The sequence below is a fragment of the Falco rusticolus genome, chromosome W (genome assembly GCF_015220075.1).
Source record: "Falco rusticolus isolate bFalRus1 chromosome W, bFalRus1.pri, whole genome shotgun sequence".
Taxonomy (NCBI): domain Eukaryota; kingdom Metazoa; phylum Chordata; class Aves; order Falconiformes; family Falconidae; genus Falco; species Falco rusticolus.
The window spans coordinates 1619794-1640101 of record NC_051209.1 but is presented as its reverse complement, the minus strand read 5'-3'; the positions used below and the strand labels follow the sequence as shown (position 1 = coordinate 1640101).

General features: G+C 38.0%; 1 protein-coding gene across 5 annotated transcripts in view; it reads right to left on the bottom strand.

Moving 5' to 3' along the window:
* Positions 1-9208: 9208 nt before the first annotated feature.
* LOC119140795 (protein ERGIC-53-like) overlaps positions 9209-20308 on the bottom strand; it is a 39246-nt gene continuing 28146 nt past the window's right edge. For 2 of the 5 annotated variants that reach the window (XM_037372392.1, XM_037372395.1), the window contains exons 9-14: positions 19967-20160; positions 19747-19817; positions 14759-14912; positions 13898-14019; positions 12222-12290; positions 10595-11250 (exon numbers count right to left, since the gene is read on the bottom strand). In XM_037372392.1, the coding sequence (XP_037228289.1) occupies positions 12254-12290; positions 13898-14019; positions 14759-14912; positions 19747-19817; positions 19967-20160 (578 nt within the window). In that variant the 3' untranslated portion in view covers positions 10595-11250; positions 12222-12253. Of the gene's footprint in view, positions 9825-10594; positions 11251-12221; positions 12291-13897; positions 14020-14758; positions 14913-19746; positions 19818-19966; positions 20161-20308 lie in introns of those variants that run through there. The other 3 variants (XR_005101720.1, XM_037372393.1, XM_037372394.1) reach the window with 3 other exon arrangements.

Below are 20308 nucleotides of genomic sequence, written 5' to 3'. Positions count from 1 at the left end.
CTTCTGGCTTTCACTCCCTTAGCTCACCTCAATTTCAGCCCACAGTCCTACAAGAGATACCAGCTTTCTTCATTACAGAACCATCACCTTCTTGTGACAGGAAATTGTCTCCAGAATATTCACGTTTCTAATCTTTTTTTTGAAGTTTATTTATTTAAAATTTTTTAAGAAGGCAAGATCTGTGGATGTTTATACAAGCTTAGTGCTGAATCCTGTACTTTGATAAACCTTTGAGTTCTACAGTTAAATCCCTGAAAAACTGGAAGGTGATCAGAAAATAAACAGAGGAGCAAGTCTTCCTTTAAACCAGGAAAACACGTTTAAATACAGAAGAGAGCTATCCTTGTTTGTATCCATGTGTTTTATGTCAGGAAAACATATCAACCTAAATGCTAACTATGCTTTCTGTCATGATCCAAACTATTGCAGCTGCTGCCTGCTTTTAAACAACCTCCATATTTCTCTGTTGCTTGAAGTTTCTGTTATATTTTGGTTTTCCTGGGAACATTTGACAGCTAGTGTCAGGGCACTAAAGAAAAAAAAATGGACAGTTTGCTTGTGCTTCTTGGAAGAAGATAGTAAATGAGCCTTCAGAAGTTTAGCAAAACCAAGCATACAGCTTGTAGAGGAGTTTTCAGGGACTTCGTGTATTGCTTATAGCTTTTTTTAAACTGTTGCATGTTGCTAAGTTAAGAACGTATACTAACTGTGAAACCTGATCAGAGAACTTGCCTAGTATCTGTTTCAGATCTGACAGTATAGAGAGGGATTATAAGAATCTTTCCACTAGATTCGTTACTGAGCAGAGAAAAAAGGGTCTAAAAGAAGCAGTCACTACAGGAAACCATAGCTCCTGCCTCCTCCATTTCTGTACTGAGCTGCAGTGGAGCTCCCACTAATGAAGGTGATTTGCCATTTTCAGAACTCTGCACTGGAAGTCAGTTTGTCTTAAAATTGGCCACTGCACCAGATGACATGGTGAACTACAGGCTTACCTTAGGGAGTCTGTACTTTTCTCTCAGATGAACCCTCAGACAGGCTCGCTCTGCTTTTTTGTGTGCAAATGCTGCATCTCTTTCCATCCTGGAAATCAGAAAAAACATTTCTTCAAGATGCTAATAAAATACAGCCTTTTACATGGAACCAGTTGCTTGGCTGCAAAAAGCTACATGCAGGTATTGTTCCCAGAGTGCTGTAACTTGTCCAAAGGCACAAAAAGGAACAGTATCAATGAAGCGATGCTAAGGAGCCAGGCTTCCTGTACCCTAAGCTGTTCTCAGAACAGTTCCCTTGAGTCCTGTGAAGAACTAAGGATAAGCCAATTCTACCTGTCTGGACTTTGTGCCTGTACTAGCTGTGGTTGCTCATTATAACAATGAACAATTCTAATAAGCAGAACAAAGTTTGCTTATTCCATCAGAGCACGTATAGTGATGGGGCTGCCTGCCAATGCTCCTGTTCTATGAATGTGACATTCTCATAGCATAACAACACACACAATGGCAGAACGGTCTTCCTGGGTCAGACCAAAAATTTACCTACTCTAGAGTCCAATTGCCAACAGTAGACAATTGTGGACACTTACAGAAGAAAATCAAGAGTATAAGCACCCTGTATCAAAACTGCCCACCTTCCAAAAATCAGTAGTGTAGGGTACTAGAGCTGGAAATTGGCTCTACAGCACTGTCCTTCACAGCCCTGGATGGCCTCTGTCACCTATGAATTTTCCTGGTCTTTTCCTTCAGAAAATCCTATGGCAATGAATTCCACAGCTTCCCTGCATGGAGAAGTACTGCTTTTGTTTGTGATTTTATAAAAAGCTTTCATTAGATTTAAGAACTCTTCAGCACACTTTTTGGTTAGATTACTTATATATTTATTTGCAAAATGTGTCTCCTCAAAGATTTTTGGTAACATGTGGTAACATTCACCTTCCCCACCCCCCCACCCTTCAGTTTTTTTCCCCAGAAGCATTGTCATGGAAATTCTACAACAACATTGATTTTCTTCTGTATTTTGTCACATAAAAGCTACATGCAAGATGAAATGTTATTTTTTCTTTGCTTCCACAAATCACAAATGAGTTTCTGGGTTTCTCTCTCTCATATTCACGTTAACTGGAAGCCATCTTAAACTTCTTTCAGCCAGCCATTGATGGGAAGCTTGGAAAGAGATTTTTTTAGCCTTTCTGGAATATTTCCCCTCTCTTTCTCCACCTTCCTCTTCTGTTGCTCACTCCTCCAGTCAAGCAATTAGCAGCCATAGTCGGTACTGGGATATGCTTCCACAGGGCAGCATGCACAGCATGACTACACATCCCTTTAGGTGTCCTGTGGGGCAGGTCAGGAGGGATTTCTGCTCAGGTGAATTTGAGCTTTTCAGTTGTCCTGGCATCATGGGAAGACATGGCAAAACACTCAGCCCACTCCCACCATTGCCTCGGCCTAGTGTCTGGCCTAATCTTAACACCTTTTTGTTCTGGAGGATCTAATTATTCCCTGGAACATGAAGCTTTGTGGGAACAGGGAACAGATGTGGGAGTAGTTACGTGACAGTCAAGAGCCTGTGATATACAGCACAAACTGGTGGTCCCCTCTTGCTTAAACTCTTGCAACGCTGGAAGCAAATTCTATGCAAGCGTGCTGGAGACTGCCAGTGCAGGTCACTTGTTTGTTCCTGCGTATTACACATTTTCCTGAGAAACAGTAATCTGTGCATTTTTGTGTGTTTTATCACCAAAAAAACCCCACCCAAACCTGAGGAGAACCCAAGGCCTGAATGGTTGTGCAAAGGCCAAACCCTGCCCGAGTGTGACTCCACCGAGGCACTTCTCTGATCTCCACTCTTGTACAGCTGAAAACTGGGTAAAATCCAGTGCCCTGAAAACAGACATTCTGCCCATGACAGAGGTTTCTGACACACATTTACAGCAGTGCACCAGTGTGCACTGTCCTGAGCTAATTTTTGCTCTCTGAAAGTACATCAGATACTCCTATTATTGTTCCAAATGGTACTTTCCTGAGCATTCCCTGCACCCATTCCTCAGTACAGTTCAGCATGTAATGAACTCATGCCACACTGGAAAACATTGTAAAAATAATTATTTTCCAAGCATTTTCCCTATTCTCAGGAATCCCGTTTTGCTTCTCAGTCTCAATAAAGCATCCTCCTGCTGGCAGGTGGTTATTTATCTTTTAAATATCCCTTGACAAACTGCAGAGCAAAACATTCTGTATTTTATTCCAAATGAAATGATACCTGTTCAAGGTTTTATGATATAAATGGCTACTGCTAAATACAGACCTGGATACCTCAAATTCCGTCAGTGATTAACTTTTCACCTATAATCATCTTACACGAAGGATTTACACAACCATTATGTAATTGACCATTAGAGGAACAGATGCATTTGAGATTTAGAAGTCAATCGTTTATTTATAATTATGCATGATTTGAACTCCTACATGTTAAGTCCTTTATTTGCTTCTGTTTTGATATTTAAACACAGCAAGTGGTAAAGATCAAAATTACAGAAAAATAAAAGTGAGATTTAATCAGCTGAAAAGTTCTGCTTTATTTAATAGATTTAGAAAAAGTAACTGAAAATGCAACTACAAAATAACCATCTTAAAGCTTTTCTCTAGATGAAAAACATCCATTTAAGATGGCACTCCTTACTTTTTCATTTTTGCCGTAATAAACTTGCACAAAGAAAAGATTATGTATTGAAAGTGTACTCCAGATGGAGTTCTAGGAGAAACAATCATAATACATTTTAGAATTAACCCCTGCATTACAAACAGCTTTATACCCATGGAAAAAACTTACAGATAAAGTAACAACATCAACTAGGAATGAGTTCAGCATGTCAAGGTGTGGAGATCGCAGGAAAGTGTAAGAGAGAGTTGTAGGATGGGTTGGAGGGGGAGGATAATATTTTATCATTTCCAGTTGGTGAACTTTTTATTTTGGAAGCCTCTCTAGCAAAGATTGGTCTGCTTTAGACAAAAGGGAGAGCTGGAGCTGTTTGGCTTTTTCTTGGAGGTTTTTATCTGCACAAAGTTACCAAGAATCAGCCCCATACTGATAATAAGGGAACAGGTACTCACTTCTCCTCAACCATTTGCTTTTGATATTCCTCATACTCCTCTCTGGTCATTTCTGCGGCTGCTGCTGGATCAGAAGGAGTGCTTTCTTCTTTGCTTTCTTCCCCTCCACCTCCAAGTCCCAAATTCTTTACCTGGTTGCTCAACATACTTTTCATTAAAAAGGCCATCTTCTTAAGAAAAAAGGAGCTATAAGCAAACAACTACAAGGAAGTCAAACCAAACCAAAAATGTTTTCAAAACCAACAATTGTAAGCAAGAGAGTTTTTACAGCTACATCAGCTCTTCAAGGGCACAATGCTAGTGAAATGTGAATGCCAAAATCAGTTTGTCAGCCATAATCTGGATTAAAGAGTGACTCCTTAATATCTAGAGGCAGATGGTTCAGATTACTCCAAAAAAATCATTAGATGCACCTACCTACTTTTATATTAATACCTTAAGCTAATTGTAGACATACACAAAAAATCAATTATAGTATGTGAAGGCATTTTGACTTCTTCAGTCTTGAAACTCTCACTTCCACAGAGATGAAACATTCCCTGGAACACAATAGACCTGAATTAAAAACCTGGTTGACTAAATGGCCACAATAAAATTGTAAAATTGAGGCTACTGAGCAGAAAACCCTTTTAGATTTACACAATTAAATGAGATTTGAAAACTGGAATTCTTAATTAAGCAAAAAACCCAATCCTTTTTATCCAAACATTTTATCGCATTGGACAGAAGTACATTGAATGATTTTTCTTCATCCACTTTTCATGTGGTTGGTTTGTCTCACAGATGAATGGGTCATTACTGCTAGCATTACTATTTTTTCAAGAAAGTAATCACGAAAAAAGCAAATCACATCTTGCTATTTTGCATTCCTTAGGGTTTGTTTAAACTCTTCCCCAGGCTCTCTCCATCTAGATCACCCTTTGGTGCTGCAGAGAACACCTAGTGCTTTTAATCTTGTTAGTAGAGAAATGAATCTGACTGATTTGTATGCTATAATGCAGCCTTGGTATCTGTTGTGTTTGGGTTGCTTGTGTAGGTCCTTATCCTTCGAACTTTTATTCACATCATAACCTCACTGGGTCTATTCAGTTGAAGATTTGCGGGATCTGCCACCTAGATCATAGACTATTTGGGAAAGAAAATCTGCTACATCTTAAAAGTTCGTGAATTTGGGTTGTGAGCATTTATCCTACTATGACTGGCTGCGCATGCCTTAATGAAACGTTCTGTAATTTTGATTATCTAAATGCTTCTCCCAGCACTCAATTTCACTGAGAGATGGGAGGATTCCCCTTTGCCTAATGCCTTAATCTGTATTAGAGCCTAATTAAAGCAGACCTGTTACTATTAAAAAAGAAACAAACAAAAAAAAAAAACCAGGACGTTCTGTAATCCTGGATTATTAGTGATTATACAGGAAACTATTTTTGAAACAGAGGATCACTCAGCAGCACAAATTCCAAATCACAACAAAACTACTTTGATACACTACAGATACCTAGAAAGCATTTTCCTTAAATAAAACTTTATTTTTACCATCACTGTGCACTTTCAGAACTAGGCATAAATTGCAAGAATTTGTGGGAAGAATCAGCTTCTTACCTTTGACCATCTCTGACCTTGATTACTGAAACTGTACTGCGCTTGTCCAAATGGCTAACAAAACTGAGAACGCAGGCATTAGACAGCTAATCCCAATTTAAGCAGAGAATGCTAAACTTGAGCATGTATTAAGTCTGCAGTTGAATGCATAAAATCAAGTGAAGTTTGTGATCTGGAAAATGTAAACCCCACAACCCCAGCATTAAGTTTATACACAAGGTATCACTGCTCCTGCTTCAGAGTTACTTCAGAATGGACCTGGCAAAGTTACTCTGACTTTGTTACACCCAAAGACTTGCCTGGTTCAGTTCGCTGCCTCGCTGAGGCATCCCACAGGCAGTCCTGCTGCATTTTGAAGGCTGTGTTTGTTCAAGAGCTCACATCTAGCTAGCTAGTGCTGTGGGCCCACTGCAGGACAGCTGTAGCTGTGCAGGCATGCCAGCTCCAGCAGAGCGTGGCATCACCATTACTACTTCCCTTATCCTTGTGTAACTCTATCACCTGGTAAGTGCTGTCCGACCCTGCCCAATGGTACTTCTCTGTTATTTTCCCAACCTGAAGACAATATGGACAAGCAGGAATGGTTCTGACCGGCAACCCTTTTTGCCTTCTGCTAAAACCAAAACCTTGCTCACTTTGCTGGTATTTGAGAGTCCTGTAAACAGGCCTAACCTAACATCTCTTTCAGGAGGAGGGTCAGTCTTTGGATGAAGCACTGACAGCTGAGCAGTAGTGGCAACCCCACGACCCAGAACAAGGCCAGAAGAGCACCTCTGTTACACAGCCAACTTTAAAAGAAGAAATGAAAACAAAGGGTTAAATTCTAGAAAATATTGGTGTTTTAAATACTGCTGTGAGAGCAAGCCCCTGAAAAAAAAAAGGTCCTTAGCTCCTGAACTACAGCCTGACTCATGTAAGTGACTTGCCCCACACTGCTCAGAGCACAGTGGATCTCAAGAGTGGGAGACAGAAGATCCAAAGTGAGGGGAAGAAGGCGCTTGGTCAGTTCAGGCATCTCTAGAAACAGATGGTGGCTAGAGAAAGAGGGCATCACAACGCTGCATAAAAGTTTTGGTCTTGCTCACCTTTGCACCTACTGTTTACAGCACAAAGCTAACAACAGAAACTGGCAACACAGACAGCAGCAGCTGGAAGATTCTTCTCGATCTTAACACAAGTATGTGGCACAAAAGGGGCCAAGAAACACTGCATGAACCATGTACAGATCACAAAGAGGTTTTCAGCAGCTTGCAAAAGCCATTGAACAGGTTAAACTAACATATTGCCACCGTTTACATGCTGATCCTAAAGCACAGATGAGTTCAGTAACAGTACAGGACACATCACAGAAAAGCATGCTATGACACAAGTTTAAGAGCAGATAAATCTAACTTTTGATGGTTAGTATTTCCTCTAAATAAATGTGTTTTGACAGCTACTTGATGAAATGCTAGAATGTTGTCCTGCGACATCACTACTCAGTGCCAAATGCCTCGAGTCCACTTGCAGCAGCTGGCTCATCTATGTAAAATTCTCCTGACCAGAACAGGGAGCACCACTGGGCACTTCACAAATACAACATGCAGCACTGATTTTTCCAGTATTATGTTTCAGTCTTCTCTAAGAGTACAGGGAGTGTATCTGTAAACTTTGTGCTGTTTGTCTTTACTGAAGAGAAGCTTTGCTAACTTTGGGCACAAGTCTTGGCTGTAGAGACTTTGATCCCTACAGAAGTGTTAACACCACCTTCTGCCTAGAAGAGATGCTTTCACAGAATTGACTGGGAAGGCAAGAAAGCTGAAAACTGGCTTGAGAAGGGATTGCTGAGAACCTGAGAGATCTTGCCTACCAGGTCTTGAGAGGTCTTATGAACATTCCTAACAGCAAAAGACTTTTCAATGTTAGATTTGAAATTCAAGACAGCAAAAAACGCTTGAAAAGTTACTGGCCCTGTTGGCACTGGAAACTGATGAGAAACACACAAAAAAAAAGCCTAGTGACTGAACTTCTGAAGACATCACATAGCTTGCTAGTGAATTGCTCATTTCGTTGTGGGTTTAGATATTTAACACAAATCTGTGTACAGAAATAATGAATAAACACTGATAAGGAACTAATTGCTTACAGATTACCTAAAGCATCAAGTTTTAAACCTTGGGTATCAACAGGGACTAGTACCTCCAGAATAATTCCCATTCCTGGCAGGTGCTTTACCTGTTGCCTTGAAGTCAGTAACCACTTACTGCTTTTTGCTGATCACAGGCTTAATGACAACATACAGACAGCTGCTGAACAAATACTCATGTTGTTGCTTCCTTTGCTTTAAATCAGCCTCCTTTCCCTCTAGCTTAAGTGAAATAAAAATTAAAGGCTCAGTTTCTGTTTTATCTGATGGACATGGGTACTATGAAAAGAGTCTGCATTCCATACCTGAAGAATGCAGGCATCTCCAACACCAGAATAGAATTCAGACTCTCGTAACAGGCAAATCACAAAGAGCAAAACCTAAAAGCCTCATAGGGAGGCCAGCACAAAAATGTTACAGGCAGGCAAGCATCCAGCTCCCAGCCTTCTCTACAGACTGTGTTCCCAAAACACAAGTCACAGCAGACAACTCCAACCACATTGATTCAGAAGTATCTTAAGTGTTCTTTGAGAGGACCAAGACTCTCCCGCACTGCTTCACCCCTCTAGAAGAGGATGTCACCTTTTATCTAAGTCAGAACATTAGATCACTTGCACAGAAAGACAGAAGCAAGTATTTTAGGGCTTTCTCAGCTTGAACAGATTCAATTAAAGACTCCTCTCCTCCACCTATTAGAGAAACTGCTCCTGGCTGGGGGAAAGTGATGATCCATGAGGGAATTTGTAATCTTCCTGTGGGAGGTTACCACAGACACACACTGGATAGAACACACAAAACAAAACAACCACAAGGAGACAGACTTGTTTTGGGTAGGCACACTGTATTCCAACAAACAGGAGCAGAGCACCCAGGTGACAGCAGAGCAGTTTGGGGAATCTGAAGAACAAACTTCAGAGATACAAGCAGTCTTCAATTCACAAAAATGTGGTACTCTGATTCTCAAAGCAGCCAGCAAGCAACTCAATTTGCTGTTAAGACACAGAAGGAAATGTACTATTACATTTTGACCCAAGTGTCTACTACTGAAGGCAAGTCCAATATGCAACACAAGCTTTTCAGCAAATCTTTTAGGTTAGATTCACTCTTGCATTAGACTGCAATGCAGAGGATATAATCCCTTCACACAGAATGAACCCAGGCTGGATTCAGCATACCTTTGTAACCATCAGCAGTCATGTCTCTTCAATACAGGTGCAGCCTCAGCCTCTGAATGCCATCAGCTCTCCAGTATCAGATAGGATTGAACCCAGATCTCAAAGCGTTCAAACTTTCTGAACAACACAGGGTAAAGAATGCTTCAAATACACTTGCTTGGATTTCATGGACATGTACCAAATTAAAAGAAAAAAACTTACTAAAAATATGCATCTTTATTCAGATAAGGTTATCTCTGAACTCCCAAGTGTCAATTTACATTAGTCAGAAACAAACATGAAAATGTCAGCTGTTTGAATTTAAAAAAAAACCACCACCACCAACAGTAGACAAGTCTGGTATTACAGTAATTGATGCATTGATAAATGTCAGCTTTTCTTGAAACAGGAAGTTAGTTAATTTACAAACCATAATATAAGTTTTACTTCTGAAAGATTCAGCTATGACCATGTATTTAATACAACCTGATGAGTACAATGAGATTCTCTTGTCACTGCCAAATATTCGCTACTTGTCATCCACACTTCAAATACAATTATTAGACTTGTTCTCCCCTGTATTATCAAACTGGATTCCAATGCGTCTTCTCCTCCTAGTCCTGAAATCTTAGTTATAAGAATCAAACACAGTCAGTGTTGAAACTTCTAGTAGCCAGCTGTAACAGGAAGCTACACTGACTGACACATTCTTAAAGTCCAAATTTGTTGCTATCACTTCCAAAACAGACAGGACAAAATTTAAGCTGGGCAATTGGGAGCTTTCCTTTGATCCAGTGAGTGACGAAGCAATATGAAAGTTCCAAGGAGAGATGACTGTGAAATGAAGCATGAAGCAAAGTTACCACTTTTGGGATATTACACTTTAGACCTTCTGCTCCCTAATACAAAAGTTTCCTAGTTGCACGTGGGAGGTATGTCAGATCTATTAGCAGCATAACACACAAGCTGAGCCTCACACTGAAGATACAATTGCAGGTTCAAGTTTTCCCCTAGACACCATCCCCAGCCTTCTAACAAAACAGACAAAAATACGGGCTGCTACAGCTTTAAAACAAAATTATGGTTGGATAAATTCACAGTAACAAAAAATACAGGCTTCCTCCAGCTGACACATTAGAGCTGTTCCTCATTACGTCAGATATATGCACCGACTTACCAAAATACAATTGTTAGCCTTTCTGTATAAAGGGTCTCACAAAACCTGCTGTGAGAGAGTTCTGTTTAGGTGTTGCACTGACACAGGAAGGCTTGCAATTGAAAGGAACAACAGTGTACATTTTCAGAACAATTTAAGAAAATATATTAAGTTTAGTATAGAAGAGTCAGAGTTGTAATAGCTTAGACTCAAGGCACCTGTAAATATTTGCTGGTGTTGAAAGAACTGAATGGATAAATTCCTACTCCTGTTATTCTGGCTTATCTGAAAAGTTTGTGGGTCCCCCCATCCCCCCCCCCCTTTACTCTATTTATCCAGCAAGATTAGCTTGAGGCAGTAGTTTCTCCAATTAGTACAGCAAAATCTTCTCCAATTTAGAAATGAATCTATACCAATTACAGTATACTACATACTGTACACCTGTAAATAGGTGGTGCAGGTAGTATAATTTTATTGCCATAGCACAGACATGCACTTTTTGGAGACAGTATTTTAAGTAACAATATATATTGCATAGATTTATCATTTCTCCAAACTGACAGGCACAATACTGAAGTGTTCTTCATCACAGTGAATTTGGCAGTATGTGTTACACTCCAAGGGAGTAGACTGTAGGAATACAGTAGCAGTATGCTAGATTCCAGATAATTTTTGCAGATTCAGACAAACAATAATTAGAAGTGAAATATCTTGATGCATTTGTGTATTTCATAGAATTAAAAAAGCCAACCAAACAAATCAAAACCCCCCTATTCTAACTCTACACACACACCCCCCATTCAAGGACAAAGTTACCACAGATGTATAAACAAGGCAAAATTAATTAATTTCACATTCCGAATTTGGGCTCTCTGCTTTCTTTCTTTCCTGAAGCAAACGTTCACCTGATAAACAATATCAAAAGCACATGTTCAGTCTTATGCTTTTGATATTAAAGCAGGAATTGACACACAATATTGGTTCTACAGTAGCTTTCAGATTAACAAACACTTCTGAAGCAACAGCTTGTGAAGAAGTGGGTTAACACTCAATCAATACCTGTAGTTTAGAATACTTGCCATGTCAAGATGTAAACCAAAGCATCTGTATTTGACACATGAAAGACAAGACAGCTTTATAAAAGTAAAGACATATTAATACACTAAATACATCATTAATAAAATCAGAATTGAAGAGGTACAAAGCAATGATATCTTTGCTCAGAAAGTTCCACAGATATCCACAGAAAATTACAGACAGACTTGAAGCTAGAAGAAAGAAATCAGTTCCACAATATACTTGAACTATTTTATCATGTTTTCTCTCACTGCCCAAAACCAAAACCCAAAATAAGGAGATAAGCCTTTGTTTGCTGGTTCTGTCTAGTTTGTTTTCTATGTCAGGTATCAGCAGTCAGACTGTTAAAGGCCTGTCTTTGTGTCCACACTTTTAAAAGTATCTATATTTAACAAAGAGTTAGGATTAACCAATTCTTACTAAATCCAAGGTAAACAAATGAAATGTTTGTAACAGGTTCTGACCCCCGTCCCAAAAAAACCCCAAAACAACCAGTTATTGAGGGAGGGTTTTTTGCTGATGTTTTTGTTTTGTTTTTCTTTTTGGTTTGGTTTGTTTTTTTAAAGGTGGTGGTTCGCTTTTTTTGGGGGGTGGGGTGGTGTTTGTTTGTTTGTTTTGTTTTTTTTTAAACTGGTATGTCACAACACTTAGAGGCAAGCTTTCTGCATAGATCATCACCTGCAATTCTCATAATTAATTATCACCAAATCTGGGTGTTTCAATTCCTTCCCCTGAAATCTTAACAGAAGAGGAATATGGCATCTGCCTCCCAGTATTTAGAGAAAGTTAGCTGAAAACACAGACTTAGATAGGATCCACAGTCTTCTCCTATCTCGTGTTTGCTCCACTGCTCCCCAGTCTGTTTTTAACTTTGAATGAACAAACAAAATGAGTTCTCATTTAAACTAACAAAATTCAATAATTTACAATATTGAAATATATCAAACACTAAAATTTCCCTCATTTACAAAAGTGTATAATTTTCTGTGCATACATACTGCTGTTATGTACACACAAAAGGAACAGGTCATCAAAAGAATTTTTTGGCTGCTGCTTCCTGTTGACTTCTGAAAGAAAAAGCAGAAGAGAGTTCCTTAAGTACCTATACTATAAAACTAGCTGACTGATTTAAATAAATAAATATTTCCTTTATTTGGGAATTAAAAATATTCCATCCTTTGTCAACATACACTTAGGGAAATCAAATATAAGTCACATCACAAAAACAGGACATAACTTTTTCTATTTACAAAGACATTGGCAGCATCACTGTAGTTCCAATTTTGCAACAGACACAGAAGGAAACAAATCATTCTGGAAAGAAGCCAGAAAATGTGAAAGAAAAGAAAAGAAAAAAGTACAAACTGATTTTTAATTTTCTACAGCTTCTCAGTATCCAATTAGCCTAAAAAAAGAAACATGCAATCAAGCAGTGAAAGAATTTACTTGACATGGGATTGCCTTTTCCTTCTGGCATGGAATATACTTAATTCTCTTTATGTGTGTATATATATATATATAGTGAATTGAGCACACAGACACTAATGTGGCAAGGGCATCAAAAAGAACTGGAGGACCAGTTCCTCACTTGTCTTAGAAGCCATCTTTCCAGTTGATGGCATAATATGACATACATAAGAAATGCACTCTCTCCACTCCGTAGAGAAGCAGACACACAATAGAAGTTGGTGCAATCAGCAGCACTGGCCTTATACTGATACCAATTATCCTTCCATAGATGTAGCAAACCACATTTTCTCCTTGAAGGGCAATGCAGCTATTTTGGTCCCTACTCCTTATCCTGATAGTGTGTGTAAGAATCAGGAGGGAAGATGACCAAGTAAGTCTTTACTCTCAATAGTGTTTCCTTTCCATCAGCACAAATTTAATTTTAATACTACAACCACTGCAAGAAGGAGGAAGAGAGCAAACATCCCAATTAGTTTTAGTTTAGGAAGAAAAAAAAAAGTCCATACACTATCAGTATCATATGTAGGAGAGGGATGAAAGGATATGTATCGCAAAAAAAGTTCCCTAAGGAATCTGTAAGAGGGGATAAATAGCTTGTAGATACACATAGCAAAAAAAAAAAAAAAAAAAAAAATCACATCAGATTTTGTTAGAATTATTAATAAACTTCAGTAAGTCCAGCACAGGACCACAAAGATGCTGGTCCAGAGCTGAAGAACATGCCTCAAAGAGAAGAAAAGCGAGGGAACCGGGTGAGCTTGTTCATCCTGGACAGAAGGCAGCTTCAAGTGGTCTAACAGCAGTTTTCTAACACCCACAAGATGCTACTGAGGAGACAAGGACCATTTCTTTACGGATACAACAGTCAAACTGAAACCAGACAGGTTCACTCTAGATAAACCATGGGGGTGGGGGGAGAATAAAAACTTCACTATGGTAATTTAACATTTCCGATGGGGTCCATAACTGGTAAAATTTCCATTCTTGGGAGGTTTATAAGACCTGACCAGTCTAAACACTAAGTGGCCCAGTCTGAATTCAGTGCTGACCCAGCTTCTAGGAAGGGGTTGAACTACAGACCTCCCACAATCTCTTCCAATCTAAATGTTTTAAAGATTAATGTAACATATCATCATAATTGCATTTCCAGTCAGAAGTTTTAAAAAACATTTGCCCTGTTGTCTTTAAACAAAAACATACTCACCTATACATGATATAACCAATGAATAACACTGTTTGCACTGCTACAAATATGAGGAAGTGCACTGTAGATAAGCACGATGGAAAAGGTGGCAAGTCTGGACACCTCAATTTCTCACTAGATGGCTAAAAACCAGGAAAAACAGTATTTGAGAAAAGAGCAAACAAGACATGCATGCCATCAAAAGACTTAAATGTAAGAAATGAAACAAAAGGCCTTTGCAACATGATTGAAAAATTGGAACACAAGCAGAAAACAAGACAGAAATGACACTACTCTGAAAAATCAAACCTACTCCTGGTCTCATTTTCCCCTTTTCACCTTTATGTTTCTCAGATAACCTGACCAATGTTAATTTGAGGTTACAGGGGAAAGAACAAATCATTAGTAAATTAACCCGGAAATCAAGAACCTTCTATGGGACCACAAGCTAATTCAGCTTAATTGCTACTCAGGCTAGACTAAGGGCACCTGAACATGAATGCAGTCACCTGTCACACTTGGAGTCTAAGCAGAATCTGCAAGAGCTTCCCTGATTAAAGCTCTCCTTCTGTGCAAAGCAACATAGAATCTCCTCTGCACAGAGCTGTCAAAATAGGGGGCCAAACACAAAAAAGAGCATGCAGAAAACCTAATTGCTTGACCTTGTTTCCACAGGAAATTAGACTAAAGTCATGCTCTTTGTGCAAAACTTTCATCAAGACACAGATCATGCAGGTAGGTCAAGGCAGTGCAGTTTTAGCGAAGCAGCTAATGAAGGATTAATTGCTCTGTAAATTGATGCGGGCTCCATCTTAGCTTTTCACTAACAGCCAAATAAGGAAGCATTACAGTCACGCTTTACACTACCAGCACATAAATTACCATATTTCGTTGTACTAAATGCTCAATGTCCCTCTTCACTACATGGAGGTGTTCTTTCATGTCATTGAAGTGCTGAGTTGTTTCATAGACTCCTGCAGCTGAGCCAGGATGTTGAGCTCCACTGATCAACTTCAGAGTATCAGCCATGGAATTTCTGAAACAAACCACAAAACATCTTTCAGCACAGAACAGCTTTTCTACAAACAGCAATTATTCTGGACACCTTTTAGTCCTTTAAAATTATTTGAAATGCATAGTTGCCCAAAAAAGCAGCAGAAACTTTTTTCTAGCTTCGAAGAACACCTTCAAGAATAATTCCTTAAGCTATTATTTTAAAAAATAATTAATTCTGCACCACAGTTTCATTTGTACAGTGCACCACTCCCAAAGTCATGCTGAAAACAAGATCTGGCAAATATTCTATTGCTAGACATCTGCTTTGCCTGACTGATGAAGTCTAAGACAAGTAGTTTTATCTGAGGCTCTTGCCAAGGCTTTAGGATAAGCAGAGTTTAATGCAATCTTTGAAGAAAACCAAAAGCTGTTTGAAAAATAAATAAATAAAAACAGTCATGTAAGAAATAAAAATAAGGAAGAGGCTTTAGGGATAAGAAAAGATTTAGATACATCCTTGTTTCATGATTATCATTTATATGAGAAACTCATTTCTGAATATGCACTGTCATAATACTTAATATTGTGTTCATGTGAATTAATTTTGCTTCTACAACAAATCAAATTAAATCCATAAAAAGTTGAGGCTCCATAACTAATTTTGTTTGAGGTAAACTAGTCAATGAGAGAAAAAAACCACCCTTAATCTCTAATCAATGTTTATATATTTTTCCCCTACAGTGATGTTTCTTTTCAGTAGCAAAGAGGATTATTCTACAGCTAAAATATTTATCATATTAATGTTAAACTCTCCATTATTAACAGACTAAATGAAAATGTATTTGGATTTCTTTTTAATTTACTTAAAACTTTATATTTTGTTCAGATGAGAGCTTACTTCAATGCCTTCAAGGTGCAGTCCTAACCCTCTGTACAGTGGTCAGCAATTTACCATAGAATGGTAACTCTCCAGAAGTAAAAATTGCAAGCATAGGTATACTGTATTAGTATTACAGCAACTTTTGCTCCATTATAAGAACTAGGCAGCTTGTTTAAATCAATTGAAGCAGTCACATAACTAAGTCAAAGCCACACACTAAATTCATCTACACAATTATATCAAGTTGGAGATACACCACTTTAAAAATAAGGCTTTTAGTAATTATGGCCCCTACTAAATGCTGGATTAATAATATACTTTTCTTCACACTAAAGACTACCATTTTTTCTTAAAAATATCACTTTAATCATACAAATCAACTTAATATACTAGACTAACAGGATTCTGCACACTTCCCACATAACCAAAAAAATATTTTCTTTTCACCTTCAGTAACAAAAAGATCAAAGAATTCACCCTTTCCTGTCAAACCTAGTTCCAAGCACACATTAGATCAATCACTTTCCACTGTTACGTGTTTGGGTATTCTGGATAATATACTGCACTCTAGGCCAGATGGAGTTACCCATGGACTTCTGCAAAACTCTCAATGTTTGCCTCAATAAGCTCAGTTTTAATATTGCAAAGTTATCAAAAGAAGTTACCAAAACCCAGCTGTTTGCTTCTGTAAGCCTCTTCAAACAAAACTAATCAAAGCAGCTCTCTCACCTCTCATTCTACATTTCTGGTTTGGAACACAAAATGAACTCAAAAAAACCCTCCTCTGTATCCGACTTAATTTAGCATATAAATTACCCAGAAATTATTTTATTTTTTGTATTGTTGTTTTATTAATTATTTATTAATATTTACCTGTACTTGGAATTAGTGTTACAATAACTTATTTTAGAAGTAGGTTTTTCACCAGGTTTTTTTTCTTAAAAGACCCATGCAAACCCATGCAACCACCATCATGACCACTGCCTAATAAATGCTGACACCAATTCTGCCTGTCCACATCCATCATATTGTTTATCTTGCCCTGCTATTTTCTGTGCTAGAACATGTGTGACACTCATTTTGTTCCTCTCCCTCCTAATACCACCACCCTATGCAATTAACAGAAATCTGCACAGCCACCTTCCCCCAGACTGATCCACTGTTTGTTAAAAGCAAAATAACTTCTTAAATAGACGTGGTCTATATCAAATTTAATTTACATTTACATTTGCACAAACAATACCATGCTGATAGCTTCTACTCTATTTTCATGCAAGATTCTTCTATAATCAGATGATTAAGAAATCCACAAATCTTGACAAGAAAATTACTTAGTAAGTCCTTTTCCAAGATGACCAGCAATGCAACAGCAGGCTGTTTGTTTTTATCTATAAATAAAACATTTCTTTAATCTAAGAAAAGTATTAAGATGATGTTACGCAAACTCATACCTAGTAAGTCACTAAAAGGACAGACTACCAATGCTAACAAGAAAATCTAATTTGCTTGCAAGGCATAAAGATTTGTCAAGAATATTAACATTAAAAGCTTTCATGGAAGAACAAGTGCAAAAATGGAAGCACTCTAATCTTCATTCTACAAAAAACCTGACCTACTTAGATAAATCACTCAGAGCTGCCCAGGAAAAAAACAACTGTAGTAATTGTTTTTCTCTTTTTTTTAAGCCCAAGGTAAGGAATGTTTTAACTACTATAAATGAAGAGTTAAACCAACTTAAAGCCATTCCTGCTAAAGAAAGCAATTGTAGAATGTCTTAGAAGCAGTACACAGGCACCTCTACCAAACACAGGAATTTTCTCAAATACATTTTAGCAGTATAGCACCTAGAAGATAAGATTTTCACTTCATTTGGTAACATAGTTTGAAAAGCTACAGCATACCTCTCCATCAATTTTAAAAACTGCATCTTAAAAAGCACCATTATTAATCACTTGGGAACTTGCAAGCGTCCCTGCAGATACAGGATTTCCTGAGGAAGTTCGCTGGCAGAAACTCCTCTGACAAAAGAACCAATCAACACACTCAAATTTTCTCTAACCTACAAGAAATGGGGATAAGATTACTAAAACAGTCTACACAATACACTGGGACGTGAAAAACACATTTGTGTGTTTACTACACAATCTAAGTGTAAGTTACAGTAATTTAGTATTAGTGTCCTTTTTTTTTTTTTTTCTTTTCCCCTTAAGTGCTGTATGACAGTGTGTCTTAGCACCTAACAAACCACAGAATTTTTAGTCAAGTTGGGTTTCCAGTATCTACAGGGATGGAGACTGCAAAACCTCTCTGGGCAACCAACCTATTCCAGTGTTCCGTCACTCTCACAAGTTTCTCAGGTCTACACAGAATTTCCTGTATTTGAGTTTGTGCCTGTTGCTTTTCATTCTGTCATTGGGTACCAGTGAGAAGAGTCTGCCTGTTTCTATCACCCTCACCACATCCAAGGTCATGTATTTATACCCACTGATGAGATACCCCCAAGCCTTTTCTCCAGGCTATACAATCCTAGCTCCCTCAGCCTCTCCTTATACAACAAATGCTCCAACCCTTCAATCATTTTCATGATCCTTCACTTGACTCCTTCCAGTATGTCCATGTCCTTTCTGTACTGGGGTGCCCAGGACTGGGCACAGGACTCCGGATGTGGTGTCACCAGTGCTGAGTAGAGAGGAAGAATCATCCCCCTCAACCCAACGGCAATACTCAGCCTAGGATGCTGCTGGTTGCCTTTCCTGTACAAGTGCATTGCTGCCCAACATCCAACTTCTTGTCCACCAGGATTCTCAAGTTCTTTTCTGCAAAACTGCTTTCCTGCTGATCAGTCCCCTGACTGTACTGATGGGCTAAGTTACTCCTTCACTGGTGCAGGACTGTGGAAACTGCACTTTTTGTCCCTTTATTATTCAAAGTTCAGGCCAAGAGAGGACATTAAATATTTTCCATATCTGACCCTTGTTTCAGCTGCCATCAAGAAGCAACACTCTCTCAAGGCCTAGCCCTACTCCTACTGATAGAAAAAGGTTAATCTACAAGGGAAAGGAAAAAGAAGAAAAAAAGAAAAAAAAAAAAAAAAGAAGAGGCCTCTCCAATGCTTATACACACTGGAATTCTGAGAGACTCGACATAAAACTATACATACTTTTTGTGATACACAAATCACTAACACTTAAGAGACCCCTATGGAGCAATAATCAATATATGAGCTTTAGGCAGTCACAACAGAATAAGGGAAAAAACTCAAAGACAGAATATATGTGTATATTGAAGAAAGAACTACTTTAACGCCCCCCCCCCAAATGTAATTAGAGGAATAAGCAATAAATCTCAACAATTCTTATTAAATGCATATACAATTTCATTTGTACAGAACTACTTCTCACAATTACTTACATGCCTTTACAGGTTGTTTACATTAAGCAAAACTTCAAATATATCTCATATAATATTGTCCAAGTATAATATTATAGACTAATAATATAATAATAAAAAATAAAATCAGGATATCAGGAGTAGATTGAGTATATCAACAAGATACTCCAATACACTTTTTTTTTTCTGGTTCACTAGCTCTAAGTTGAAGGCATTTATGCTCATTGTGTTATCAATACTTCAAAATCAGAGCAACAACCTTTCATGAGGTAGCAGGTTATCACATTAGCAGAAATCGATTTTTTTTAGAGGGACTGGACTTACTTGTTCAACTAGAATATCACAATAAAAAATAAATAATAATTAAAAAAGGCAAATTAGGGGGCTTAGCCACCCTAGGGACATGAACTTAATTATATTATTTGAGTTCATTTAGTTATAGAAATTAAATGTATGCAGAAATTTATCACTACAGAACTGACAGAAATTTCAATTTCACAGAGAAGTTTGTCAGTATTCTCCTACTGAAATAATAAATAGGATTTAAAAGGTGGAAAATAACATAAAATTCAAAACACAGCCTTAATATTTAGGAAGTATTTACCTCATTTCATTTACTTGTCTAATGACCTCTTCTTGAGTTTTCACAACTGTCTCAATCTCTTGCTGCAAAACCTGGAGGGGGTAAAGGGTGGGTGAGAAAAAGATCAGCATATCTCAGAAAAAGCAAATCAATCAAGCTGTTGAAATTAGGCTGAGCTGTCAATCACAGTGTTTTTTGGGTTTGGTTTTTTTGTTTGTTTGTTGTTGTTTTTCTAATTTACCTGTCCTTGTTGACCTGGAAAACCAGCTCCTCTTTTAGCAATCTCATCTGTGACTGCAGAGACATATCTCCTCTGCTCATCCAGAATCATGTCCAATTGCCTATTAAGCTGTTTGATTTCAAGATGAATTCGATTCTGCCCCTCAAAGATTTGTCTCAGCTCACGATCACTTACAGTTTCAAAAAGATCATCTGCTGTTAAGGAAAAAGTACAGGTAGTTCTTAACATACATGCATTCCTCTTAAGTTGCATTGTATCATTTTTCTTGCACCCTTCAAGTTACCACACGGATTACTTCTTTTTTTCTGATAATTTCATGTATTTGATGTTTATTTATCACCA